Source organism: Boleophthalmus pectinirostris, unplaced genomic scaffold (assembly GCF_026225935.1).
Source record: "Boleophthalmus pectinirostris isolate CB_2022bp ecotype Guang Dong unplaced genomic scaffold, ASM2622593v1 HiC_scaffold_6, whole genome shotgun sequence".
Lineage (NCBI taxonomy): Eukaryota > Metazoa > Chordata > Actinopteri > Gobiiformes > Gobiidae > Boleophthalmus > Boleophthalmus pectinirostris.
Window position 1 is genome coordinate 39,175,441 of NW_026571447.1, and position 14,130 is coordinate 39,189,570.

At 42.9% G+C, this 14,130-nt stretch overlaps 1 protein-coding gene across 1 annotated transcript in view; it reads left to right on the forward strand.

Annotated features, from left to right (window-relative positions):
- znf385d (zinc finger protein 385D) overlaps positions 1–14,130 on the forward strand; it is a 236,581-nt gene that overhangs the window by 118,199 nt on the left and 104,252 nt on the right. Inside the window, exon 3 of the mRNA XM_055163922.1 lies at positions 12,482–12,589. Coding sequence (XP_055019897.1) covers positions 12,482–12,589 — 108 coding nt within the window. The remainder of the gene's footprint in view (positions 1–12,481; positions 12,590–14,130) is intronic.

Genomic DNA, 14,130 nt, shown 5'->3' on the forward strand with positions numbered 1-14,130 from the left:
ATGTATGTTCACCTTTCGCGATCTTGCTGTTTCGAGGATTTTTTTGTGCAATTTTACATGTTTTTTTTACAGCGTATGAAGGCGTATTGTGCTCCTCCCCCTGCGTCCTGATTGGCTGAGGGGCTGTAGATCGTTGTCAGTCAATCTCCTCCGTGTCGTGTCTCCTGTTCAGTACAGATGTGTTCAGATCAACAAATTTACATAAATGTTGGATCTGTCAGTGTGATTCTGAAGTTCAGCGCGATCGAGCGATTGCAGCGTTTACCGTGAGGTGTGGAGATCTGCATCGGTCATTTCTCCGAGCTCGTCCCGATCGTGAGTCCTGTTTTAAGTCCTAGTACAGTCCTGGTTTAGTTCTCCTCTTCAGTCCTGGAATCAGTCCTGGGTTAGTCCTGGTTTACTCTTGGTTTAGTCCTGTTTTAGTCCTGGTTTAGTCCTCCTCTTCAATCCTGGGTTAGTCCTGGTTTAGTCTTGGATCAGTTCTGGTTCAATTCTGGTTTAGTCCTCCTCTTCAGTCCTTCAGTCCTAGGTTAGTCTTGGGTTAGTCTTAGTTTAGTCCTATTTTAGTCCTGGTTTAGTCCTAGTTTAGTCCTGGTTTACTCCTAGTTTAGTCCTGGTTTACTCTTGTTTTAGTCCTAGTTCAGTCCTGTTTTAATCCTGATTTAATCCTGGTTCAGTCCTTGGTCCTTTCCATTTTCTTCCGCTTATCCGGGGCCGGGTCGTGGAGGCAGCAGTCCTAAGCAGGGACTCCCAGACTTCCCTTTCCACGCACACGTCCTCCAGCTCCTCCGGGGGGACCCCGAGGTGTTCCCAGGCCAGTCCAGAGACATAGTCCCTCCAGTGTGTCCTGGGTCTTCCCCGGGGCCTCCTCCCGGTGGGACATGCCCAGAACACCTCCCGAGGGAGACGCCCAGGAGACATCAGGAACAGATGCCCGAGCCTCAACTGCTCCTCTCGAACGTGGAGGAGCAGCGGCTCTACTCCGAGCTCCTCCCATGTGACTGAGCTCCTCACCCTGTCTCTAAGGGAGACGCCCAGACACCCTGCGGAGGAAACTCATTTCGACCGCTTGTATCCGTGATCTCGTCCTTTCGGTCATTACCCAGAGCTCATGACCAGAGGTGAGAGGAGGAACGAAGACTGACGGTAAATCGAGAGCTTCGCCTTTCGGCTCAGCTCCTCTTCACCACAACGGTCCGATACAGCGACCGCATCACTGCCCACGCTGCACCGATCCACCTGTCAATCTCACGCTCCGTCCTCCCCTCACTCGAGAACAAGACCCCGAGATACTTGAACTCCTCCACTTGAGGCAGAGACTCTCCACCCGCCCGGAGAGGACAAACCACCTCAGCCTTCCTCAGTCCTTGGTCCAGTCCTGGTTTAGTCCTGGTTCAATTCATATACGGCGCAAAAGTTCAGCATCTTCACACAGTTATTCTGGTGAGAGTAAATTAAAAGTGCTGCAATAGTCGTGTAATATTTAACATTTTAAACACAATAATATTGTAACGTAACAAATCACTTTGAAATGACAGAAACACGTCATAAATAAATAACACATCACAGTTTTAAAGTCACTTGTCCAACGGTGCAAGCAAATGGTTTTTACATTTTTTCCCACACTGAACCGAAAATGGACCGAACCGTGACCTCAAAACCGATGTACGTGCCGAACTTTGATTTTTGTACCGTTACAGCTCTGATAGTTACTTTTTTATCCTAATTGAAATGCTTTACTCCAGTCTTTGCGCCCCCTGCTGGCAACAACAAAACTACATCAGGACTTAAAGACGCTGTACCTGACTTTTACCGTCTTAGAAACATGAAAAACAGGATTAGTTCGTTTTAAACCGTTTGCCGCGGTCCAGAGTTACTCCTCACTTACTTATGCATTCAGCTCGTCCTCGTTATTCACAGAAATGAGTTTTTACGTCTTACACAATATATCCGCGCTCGAGCAAGACGAATTTTGCTCAAATACACGTGGGGGAAAAAAAGCGGTACGGAACCTTTAATGCCCTTTCCCTTGTTTCACTTGTTGCAAATGCTAAGGTGTGGATAATGTGGTAATAAGAGCGTGGGTTTGGTGCAGCGGGCGGCTCACGGTGCTTGGCCTGTTTTTTAAAGTAGCGCTCGGCTCCTCTCTCCCGTTTGGGTAAATAGGACACATCAGAGAAGGACAAATTACTGCAAATCTGCTGAAACGTGCTGAAAATGTCAAAACCCCCGCAGCCTTTAGCGAAGTGCTCCCAACTTTACAGAGCGAGAGACGAAAGGGCCCAACCCAACCTGAGCCCGACGACGAGGACAGACACAGAGACAGACACGGATACAGCGACGTTTATACATGAGGTTATTTGGTTTTAACATGGAAAGAAATGATTTGAACAGTAAGTGGGAATTCTCCATCATTAAAGGTGCATTGTGTAACTTTTCTGGTGAAGAGTGCGTCACGTTTTGTGTCTTCAGAGAAACGTTATTGCTCTGCTTGTTGTGCTCAATTCCGATTTTTTTTGTGAAATCCGATGTTTTTTCGAGGTCGTTCACATTTCCAGTTAAATGCGACTTGTATGTGACTCCAGTGTGAACATTAAACGGCCCGAAAGTGTCCCACATGTGACACTGGAGACACGACGACGTCAACCGCAGCGAGCGTCTCTGTGTTTACTGAAGTTGTCCAAACATGGACGCAGCATCGAGCACCTGGAGATTTTAAAGTTCCTCTCGTACCGGAGCCAGAACATGAACAACTTACTTGTTTTAAGGAGGAGATTGAGAAGAAGGACGAGGTTTTTGGTCGTGGTGTTTTGTGGTTCAGTCCGTTGAAAGGAACGTGTGGATGTGGAGACGGAGCCAAGAGTGGTGAGTGGAGATGTGCTTCACTTCAGTCACACAGAGTTACAATTTTCGCCGACTTCAGCGCAGAATAGTGACTAGGGACGGGCATTCGATGAAATTTTCTTAATCGATCGTCGGAAGAATTAACGATCGATTATCGATTAATCATTAACGTTTTTATATTAAAATGATCATCATTATTATTACTATCTGCACTAATCTGCATAAATAAATTCAACTTTACGACATATAAACCATAACGACTCTAGAGCCACATCAGCTGTTTGACATTATAATGTGTTTAATTCAGTTTTGTTCAAATCTCACAGAAACAAAACTTAAAACCACATCACTAAATTTGCATAAACTAAGTGAAGATAAAACTCCAGCTCTTGTGTCGCTGATGTGGTTCAACTTGTGTTGGATTAAAAGACATGACTCAGGTGAATACAGGTCAGTGTGACCAGATTTGTGTTTGTCAAAACCAGGACAGCGTACGGGGGGAGGGGGGCGGGGCCTCGTCATCCACATTGAGCGACTCTCACCTGGAAAAACTTTTTCCCACTGGACACAGAAACATATGTGCTGCTTTATCCACTGTGCACATGGACTCACACTTGTCCCAACGCAACGGAAAGTGTGGAATTTCTTCTACAAATCCTGGTTAAATCCACATTTGTGCTTCGGTTCGTTACAGACTGACCCACTGTTTGTGTCTCGCTCCTTCTGATGCAGAGACACATGTACACACCTGTTTGGTCACGACACACACACAACCTACATTCGGTTTGTCGATTAAAATGAACGTAATCGAATGAAATTCTTAATGATCAATTATCGATTAATCGACTAATCCTGCCCATCCCTAATAGTGACGTTTGTGTCTTGTTGATAACGTGTAGGTGGATGAATGCACTTTGGTCGTTCAGACTGAAGTCACATGTCAAAAGATCAGATATGTATCGGTTTCAGGAGCACATATCCAAGTGTCCTGGGTCACATTTGAAAAAATCAGATCTGTGTGGTTCAGACTGACATTAAAAGATCAGATACAGGAACATAGGGGCCAAAAAATCGGATTTGGGTCACTTCAGGCTGCAGTCTGAACGCAGCCTTATTAGTTTGTAACATAAACGAAAACAAAAAATCCTTATTATTTTTCATTCTCATTACTGTTTATTTTACTTTAACATTATTATTTAGTCTGACAATAAATGAAAATATATTTCATCTAAAAGTATGAACAACGTCATTATGTAAAAAAGTTGGGGTACGACACTATAATTTTTTTAAACTTCATCCTCCTCCTTTTGACCACCAGGTCCCAAATATATTCATGTGCACATCCCTGTTTTTGTTATTGTTGTTGAATGTTGTTGTACCTCACTCAAACAAATAAAATAAATGAAAAAAAATAAATAAATAAAAAATTTTAAAATCTCGTTTAAAAACACACTTTTACTCTCTGGCTTTTAACACGGCTTGAGAATTTTGTGCTCCTCTGACAGTTTTTTATTGATTTCATTTGTTATTTTTCTATTTGTTTAGATTTTTTGTAATTTTTATGTCTTATATTGACTTGCTTATTTATTTATTTAATGCTTTATTTAATTTAATATGTTCATTTATATTGCGTGTGCTCTGTGCAGCTCTTTGGAGACTTTGCGTTGGTAAAACGTTCACGGTGCACCTTTCCTTTACAGAGGGGCTCTTTCTGCAACATTGACTTTTTGGGTCTTTCTACCGCGTTATAACGTCGTTCAGTCATTAAAAAGACGCCTGGAGACTTTTATGTGTCATCCATGCACGCTGTAAATGTATGGAATCTTGTGTCCTCTTGAACCCGCCGACACGTCCCCGACACGTCCCCCGACACGTCCGCTTCCACGCGACAATTCTCCGTAAACGTACAAAAACATGATGCAAAACAAAACTCTACAACTTTTCAAATGATAAATAGACAAACGGAGAAAGGATAAGGTTAGATTTGATTCGCCTCAAAGGGAAATTCGTCCTCGGCAAATTTTCCAATCACACAATCACGCTGAAAATCAAGCAGGAAATATATTCAAATCAAATCAAAATCACGGAGGAAAATTAAGCACATTGCACGAAATAGAATAAGAACAGAAAAGTTTAAACAAAAGTCTCGATCTGTGTGTCATTCGTTCATTCGTTTTTCAAAATAAAACCAAAAATAAGAAAAAAAAAAAAATCTTTTCTTCATTATTTGTCTCCAAAACTAAAATTAAAAAACAGATAATGATTCGTTTTTTCAGTTTTCGATTTTGTGTTTAAATGAAAAATGGAAAAAAAACTGATAATGGACTGAACCAGGACTGAACCAAGACTGAGTTTTGGGACCAGACCAGGACCGGGACCAGGACTGAAACCGGAACTGAGACCAGGACCAGACTGGGACCAGACCGGGACTGAGACTGGTTTAGACCTGGTTCAATCCTGGTTGAATCCGGTATTCCAGTTTAAGTCATGGAATCGTCTGTTATCCATTTTTTTGTTTTGTTTTGTTTGTTTGTTTGGGGTTTTTTTTTCCCATTCTCCATTTAAACAAAAAATCGAAAATTGAAAAAACAAAAGAAAATAGTTGTTTTTTAATTTTCTTAGTTTTGCTTTTATTTTGAAAAAAGAATTAACGAATGATACACGGATTCAGTGCAGCTCATCAGAGGCATTATCAGGGCAGTGTGAGGAGAGTTACAGCCCTCAGGACAAAAGTGTTACTCTTCTGTGTCCTGCAGCGTCACAGGAGCCTCCAGGGGGCGCCGGGTGAACTCTGCACACACAGAAAGTCTCTTCAAAACAAAATCTCTCTCTCTCTCTCTCTGTGCTTTGTTGTTTTGAAGACAGGACATTTCTTTGAAGTGTTTTTCTTGGAACATATTCTGGTGTAGAAAGTCTGATGTACGGAAACCCTGAGCGGCAAAAAAAAAAAAAAAAAAAAAAAACTCTTAAAGAGAACGCAGAAAGTAAAACTCATGTGTGAGTTTTTTCTGTTTTTGTTTTTTTTAGAATCTTAGAAAATTGAGCCCAAATGATTGAAATTACAGTCACAAGCTCAGACTGATCTTTATTATTTATGTCCAAAACCAAAATGGAACCAAATCAAATCAAATGGAAAAAAAAAACAAAAAACAGACCGGCCGTTTTCCGTTTTCGTGACATAAACTGTGATGCCGGACTGAACCAGGACTGGACCATCAATAAACCAGGATTAAACCAGGACTGAACCAGGACTGAACCAGGACTAAACCAGGACTAAACTAGGTCTAAACTAGGACTGAACCAGGTCTACAGCAGAACTAAATCAGGACTAAACCAGGAATGAATGTCGGGACTGGCCCGGAGTTGCACTTGCGTAGACTGTCAGGTGATCAGGGCTGAGACCAGGACTAAGACCAGGACTGAGACTGGTTTAGATCCTGGTTCAGTTCTGGTTCAGACCTGGTTTAGACCTGGTTTAAACCTGGTTCAGTTCTTGTTTAGAGCTGGTACAGTCCTAGTTTAGTCCTTGTTTAGACCTGGTTTAGACCTGGTTTAGTCCTGGTTTAGACCCGGTTTAGACCCGGTTTAGTCCAGCATTGGTTTTATTTTGAAAAACCAATAAACGAATGACACACAGCTTCGTCTAAACCCATTTTATTTTGTTTTTTCCGGTCGACTTAAATACGTTGGCGTCTCTGTCCCCCAGACGCTGTTAAATAAAGACGATTGAACGTGTTTCTCATGTAAACCTCAACTGGGAATTATTATTTCCATGTAAACTCGAAGGAGACTATTTTAATTCCAAACTATTTAATTCAGAATTTAAAAAAACATCATGTAAACGTGACCACTGCTGTACTGTTGTTGTAAAAAGTCTGTAGCTTTTCAGAGCTCGCCGGGTCGCCATGGATGCAGGAAAAACAAACCGCTCAAATCACAAAATCCAATAATCCTTAACATCCGTCCTTTGAACCGCACCGAGCTGCACTGCTTTATCCGGTCAAAATCCCCAAATATTAAACACACTACGATTTTTGGCGAACGCGGCGACGACTGAAAGCGAACCTCTGTCGGTCTGCGTCAGATTAGTGAAGGTTACTTAAAGGTTGTATAGAGGATTTTTTTAAGGGAAGAGAAATACAGCGACAGTCCTTGTGCGCGTTCAGAATTACTGTTGAAGTTTCCTGTCTAGAAGTAATTCAGCGACCGACGCGTCAGTTTTTAGACCCTTCGTCTGCTTCGGTCGCGCCATCGCTGGACGAGATCTCCAAGAATCACCTCAGTTTGGTTTGCTACATTTCCACCTCTCTTCTTCTTTCAGCGACCTCAAAAACGGACTTTCTTTTGCGGCGAACCGGTCGTGGATTCTCGTCCGCCGTCGCGACAAACTTTGTGCGAAATGCGAGGAAGCGACAGTTCAAAAATGCCTCTAAGAACCGCTGCGTAAACCACATAATCCCCGCGCTCCGACGAGTCAGTTACACTAGGGAGTTTGATTGACAACCTAACAACCAATAGAAAATGAGGGAGCCTCGTTTTCTATTGGCTGATGTTTATCTGGCCTCAACACGTCCACAGTTGATAGATTTTCGTTCTTTTTTTTTTTTTGGTCATCATAATTTCAAAGCAGCTGCATCTCTGTAATGGTATTTTAATCTTTCACTGACAGTTTGAAACAAAAAAAAATCCTCCATACAACCTTTAAGTGGAGCTCGGTCCCGGTCCGGTGCCGCTCTGCCAAACACATGCTCCGCTGGCACCTCGACCCGATCCTCTCTGATTCACATGTCGGTTATTTACGAGCTCGTGCCAGGGCCAAGCTCGGATGCCAGGCTTTAAACGGGATCTTTAATAATGCCCCGTGAATTTTAACGGTCCTCGATTTGTTAGTTATGGGCGACGATTAACGTTTTATCTCTGTTTTTGTTGACTTGGTTTACTGCCAGATTAATTCATTCATTTTATCGGCTTTTTTTTTTTTTTTTTGGTTTTCCTTTTGCACATGGCTCGTTTAGAACCACTTTTAGACCTGGTTTAGTCCAAGATTAGACTTTACGACCGGAAGTGGACCATTGTAGGTTTGTGGAACTTGCGGTTAATGGTTTTCTTTGGCAAAATGCGTGTGTAAATGTGTGTTTTATTCTCCAGCAGCTTCATAAATCTGCCCCATCACCAAATCTTCAACCAACAAACTCCACAAAGGATAAACAATCTAACATGAACAATTTATCCACAACTATCAAGACAAGAAAAAACAAAACTTAAAGGAGACAAATGCTGAATCTAAAAACAAGTGAAATGTTGTTGGGGAAACTCTGATAAATGGACTGTACCTTCTTTTAAACTTTTATTGTTTTGTATTTTAAGTCTGTGTTTATATGATGACGGTCTGAATAGAAGACGCAAAAGTGGCGTCGCATCTTCACTTTTTATTCCGCGTTTAGATGAGCGTTTTCAGGAGGAAATGTGCGTGTAATTGGATTCGGTGTACATGCCAGGAGGCTCTGTGGTGATGTTCAGTGGTGATGTTTGTGACGTAAACATGTACACGACCTGAGCAGATCCGACCAGAGTTTTGCACTACAGCGGAGTGTATTCAGCTTTTCCACTCTGGAGGCTGGATTCAGATTTTTGCATTTTTAAGCGCCAAAAACGCCGTCACCGTCTAAAACGAAAGGCACTTTCCATTAGGGCGACCGAACGTCCCCTTTCCCCAGACATGTTCATTTTTCGAGTCCTGTCCTGAGGGTCCAGTTTTTTGTTTTTTTGTTGTTGTTTTTTTTTATAAAGTGATGTAAATGTCCGGGTTTTCATGATCTTTCATTGAGGACATTAAATTGAGCGTCTCTCGTAGTTCTCTGTAACTCAGAAGCAGCGAGACACAAACAGTCGGTCAGTCTGCAACATGCCGAAACACAAATGCACATTTAACGATGACTTGTACAATAAATTCCCGCTTCCCATCCCGGTCGGGACAAGTGTGAGTCCATGTGCGCAGTGAACAAAGCGGCACATATGTCCCAGTGTCCAGCGTGTGTCAGGGACCTCAAAGCATCAGGACACCGAAAAACATTAAAAAGCTTTGTCAGGTGAGAGTTGCTCAATGTCGACGTCGAGGCCCCAACTCCCGCCCCCCGTACGCTGTCCTGGTTTTGACAAACTGACATATGCTCACCCTACTTCCCATAAAATATTTTGTTGTTTTTACCCGCAAGCATTTTCATGTAAACAGGCCTAAGATTTTCTGACTAGTTGAGTCATGGAAGAAAATTTTGTGACAATTTGTAAGATTATACAACCTATTCAAACTAGTAAGTAGATAAATCTGAAAACAAGATGAATAATCTAGGAGTAGCTCAGTTGGTAAAACGTTCGTCCGCTGACCTGAAGGTTGGTGGTTTGAATCCCACAGACCCACAGGTTGGTGTTGTGATTGCACCTCCCACAGATGAACGCTGTCATTATGTCCTTAGGAAAAATACTTAAAGGTTGTATAGAGGATTTTTTAAGGGAAAACAAATACAGCAACAGTCCTTTTTCAAATGTTGTGCATGCGGGACACCACCTTCCTCCTCCACCGCTCCCTCAGTAAAAACACCTCCTCCCGCCTCTTTACTCTAGAAATTACACTTGTTTACAGCCAGACCGTGTTCAAAATGACTGTTGAAGTGACCCGTCTAGAAGAAATTTAGCAACCGACAGGTCAGTTTTTAGACTCTTCGTCAGTTTCATTCGCGCCATCTCTGGAAGAAATCTCCAAGAATCACCTCAGTTTGGCTTTGGTACTTTTCTCCTTCTCTTCTTTTTTTTAACGACCTCAAAAACGGACTTTCTTTCGCGGCGAACTGGTCGTGGATTCTCGTCCGCCATCGCAACAGACTTTGTGTGAAATGCGAGGAAGCTGCAGTTTAAAAAAGTCTCTAAGAACCGCTGCATAAACCACGTAATCCCCGCGCGCCGACGAGTCAGTTACACTAGAACATAGGGAGTTTGATTGACAACCTAACAGCCAATAGAAAATGAGGGAGCCTCGTTTTCTATTGGCTGATGTTTATCTGGCCTCACTACATCCACAATTGATAAGATTTTCTTTTTTTTTTTTTTTTTTTGGTCATCATAATTACAAGTCTGCTGCATCTCTGTAATGGTATTTTAAATTTTCAATGACAATTTGAAACAAAACAACAACAAAAACAAAAAAATCCTCCATACAACCTTTAACAACGACAACGCATTAGTGAAACACTGAACAAAACTAATGTTATGGTTCTAGAGACGTCTCACATTCAAACTGCACAAACCTATCTATACTAATATCGACATCATGATTTTTTTTATTTTATTTTAATTTTAGAATCAGTCTGAGTGAACAAGTTACTAATGTTTTATTCATTACGATAATTGATGTTTTGTTCAGTGTGTCTCTAACGCTCGTCGTTGTTTCCTTTCAGTTTTGCTCTTTCTTCTCTTGATCGTTGTGGATAAATTGTTCATGTTAGAATGTTTATCCTTTGTGGAGTTTGTTGGTTGAAGATTTGGTGATGGGGCAGATTTATGAAGCTGGTGTTCAGATCTTTTCTTTGCTGATACTTCTAAAAATGTTTGAGAATATGTCATACTTCCAGATGGGAGCAAGAGCCAGATTTCTCTATTAATTATATTTAATTTTGACTTAAAATATCCAAAAGACAAAACCACAAATGTTGAACCTGATGATTTTTATTAGTGACTAGACACAACTTTCTATATGAATTTTAACTCACGATGGCGAGAAGAAAATTCAGTTTGTCGACTGAACAAAAGTTAAGTTTGGTTGAAGATGTTTCTTAGTTCATCCAAGCCTCTTCTTCAGTTCTGGTCAGACGCTGGTGGACACTTCCTTATATCTGTCTGCAGGGAGGAGCTAACTACACTGAAACTACTCTGAAACTAACACACACACTTGTTTACAGTTTCTATGTGTTAGTTCGGCCTATTGACCTGTACAGGGTGTGGAGTCTAATTAACAGAACAATTCAGGCCATAATGGAGCTTCCACGCCTCTGGACCTGACCTGACTCCACCTGTGGTTCTCTTGTTTGTTTTGATTTAGGTTTGAGGATGGAGTTGTAAATAGGAGATCGATGGTATCTAAGTCCATTTCTGTTTAGAGAAGGATTTTCTTTCTTAACAAAAATTACTTCTTTCAGATCTGTTCCTCACTGTCCTCAAGTGAGTGTCCCGTGGGTTTTCAGTGGAGATGAACAGCAGACTGAGGTCCTGTGTTGCTCTCTCGTCTGTGTTGGTTCATCCTCTTGGGAAGTAGCTGAATGGAGGAGACCACATTGCTTTGTTTGTGGCTCGGGGTTTTGTCCTTTGGGTTGGACCAGTTTCTGTCTTAAGGGCCGTTCACACCAAGGCGTCAAAGTGTCCAGTTTCAATGTAAAGTCTATGTGGACGCGCGACTAGAGCGTCCTGCGTTTTTGCGGCGCGAATCTGGCGTCAGCGCGGCGCGAATCTGGCGTCAGCGCGGCGCGTCTTCAGCGTTTTGGCGTCAGCGGCCAAGACGTGCGTCCAAGGCGTCAGCGTCAAGAAGTTGAAAATGATGAACTCCTCGCGTCAGACGAGCCGCGTCGACCAATCAGGGACGAGTATCCAGAGACGCAGCGACGTTATTATCAGCAAGCAAGACCCGAGAACCAGAACGAGAACCATAAACACGAGCGGAGAATAAATATATATCACCGAGCCGATCACGAGGACTACACCAGGACCAGACCAGGACTAAACCAGGACTAAACCAGGACTAGACCGGGACTAGACCAAGACTAAACAAGGACTAGACCGGGACTAGACCGTGATTAGACCAGGACTCGACCGGGACTAAACAAGGACTAGACCGGGAGTAGACCGAGACTAGACCGGGACTAGACCGTGATTAGACCAGGACTAGACCGGGACTAGACCGTGATTAGACCAGGACCAGACCGGTATTAGACCAGGACTAGACCGGGACTGATCCAGTGTCATTAGTGGAGTATAAATATAAACTCGCTCCAGTCGTCGACCCGATCTCCTCCGCTGATGTTTTATGTCATAAAAACACTAAAGTCTCTCAGTCTGGTCTGACATTGTTTCGGGAAAAGACCAGGACCGGGCTCTTGTTTCCAGGGCAACGGACGCGCGTCAAGTATTTTTGTCCCGTTCGTCCACGGCGTCAAAGATGCGCGTCGGGGGCGTCTAAACTCAAATGCAAAGGCTCCAAATAGAGACGTCAAGGCGTTTTTTGACGCTTTGGTGTGAACGAACCTTTAGAGTCCGTAGGTTTGAAATAGACCGGGATCTCATGTTGTCTGAAAATCCTCTGTAGTTTTTCAGAAACACCAGACATGTACAGAATAGTTACCCCCTTTCTCCTGGGTTCTGATTCAGTTTTTTTTTAGTTCTCTTGGTTTTGCTGAAGGCCCGTTTTGGATATCCGCAAACAGAGAGGACTTTCTGCACAAGTTTAACTCATGATCTGCATTAAAAGTACATTGTGTAACTTTTCTGGTGGAGGCTCCGTCAAATGCTTTTCTCCGTAGAGACGCGTGGATCGTACCTCCTAATAAAGACAGATAGTGACCTCCTGCTCTTCTGTCCTCTCTTGTTCTTGCAGATGGACCCGGTGCAGAAGGCCGTCCTGAACCACACCCTGAGCCTGAGCTCCAGCCCCAAGAGGCGACACGTGTCCTGCAGCCTGTGCCAGCTGCGCTTCAACTCACAGGTCTCACACACTTACACACGTCACTGTCTTTATGTCACTGTCTGTGTCTGACGATTGTTTAATCTGAGTTTAATTTTAACACAATCTGACCAAAAAGAGCTGGTTTAGAGCTGGTTTAGAGCAGAAGAGGTGATCTGATTTTGTCACAGTCTCTGAACACTCAGACTGATCACAGCTCCTGAAAATGTGCTGTTTAAATCCATGTCATGTCGTTCATTGGTTTTTCAAAATAAAAACAAAAATAAGAAAACAAAAAAACATCTATTTTCTTCATTATTTATGTCTAAAACCAAAATGGAAAAACATTTTTGTGGAAAAAGCCAGGACTGAGTGTCGGGACGGGCCCGGAGGTGCGCCCACGTAGACTGTCGGGTGATCAGGACTGAGACTGGTTTAGTCCTGGTTTATTGATGGTCCAGTCCTGGTTTAGACCTCGTTCAGTCCTGGTTTGGTTCTGGTTTAGACCTGGTTTAGACCTGGTTCAGTTCTGGTTTAGACCTTGTTCAGTCCTGGCTTAGTCCTGGTTTTACGCCTGGTTTAGACTTAGTTTAGTCCCAGTTCAGTCCTGGTTCAGTCCTGGTTTAGACCTGGTTCAGGCCTAGTTTAGTCCTGGTTCAATGTTGGTTTAGTCCTGGTTTAGACCTAGTTTAGACCTAGTTCAGTCCTGGTTTGGTTCTGGTTTAGTTCTGGTTTAGACCTCGTTCAGTCCTGATTTAGACCTAGTTTAGACCTAATTCAGTCCTAGTTTAGTCCTGGTTTAGTCCTGGTTTAGTCCTGGTTCAGTCCTGGTTCATCCTTGTTTAGTCCTGGTTTAGTCCTGGTTTAGACCTGGTTTAGACCTGGTTTACACCTGGTTTAGTCCTGGTTCAGTTCTGGTTTAGACCTTGTTCAGTCCTAGTTTAGTCCTGGTTTTACACCTGGTTTAGACTTAGTTTAGTCCCAGTTCAGTCCTGGTTCAGACCTGGTTTAGTCCTGGTTTAGTCCTGGTTCAGTCTGGCATTGCTTTTATTTTGAAAAAAACAATGAACAAAGCTTCATTTAAACCCATTTTATTTTGCGTTTCTTCTCGAGTTTTCATCTTAAAACCTTTTGAACATCGTTTACCAACATGTGCATCGTGTCTCCGCGGTAACTCCTGAACATTCCACCATTAGACATAAACGTAGAACACCCCCAGCGCGATGTGCTTGTGAAGACGTGTCGAGGCGTCTTGTAATTCTCCGTTCTCGCTGCGTATTTACAAAAACGTTTATCCTTTTGTACAAATAAGGTTGTGTTTGTCAGATTAGAGGAGGTTTGCGGTTCTTTTATGGGTCTCAGTTGTTGTACCAGTGAAAACCGTGAAGCGCGTCCGGACCGTCGCCCTCCGAGCTCGTTCACTCTTCATAATTGTTTACATTTTACAGACTGGAGTTTCACACGGAGGAGCCGGTTCTGCGTTTAAGAGCTCTCGTCCATCTGGTGCGGATTAGAAGAACGTCGTACAGTCAGGTCAAACGTCACGGCTCCACGGAAATTTATGAGTAATTTAGGTAAACAAT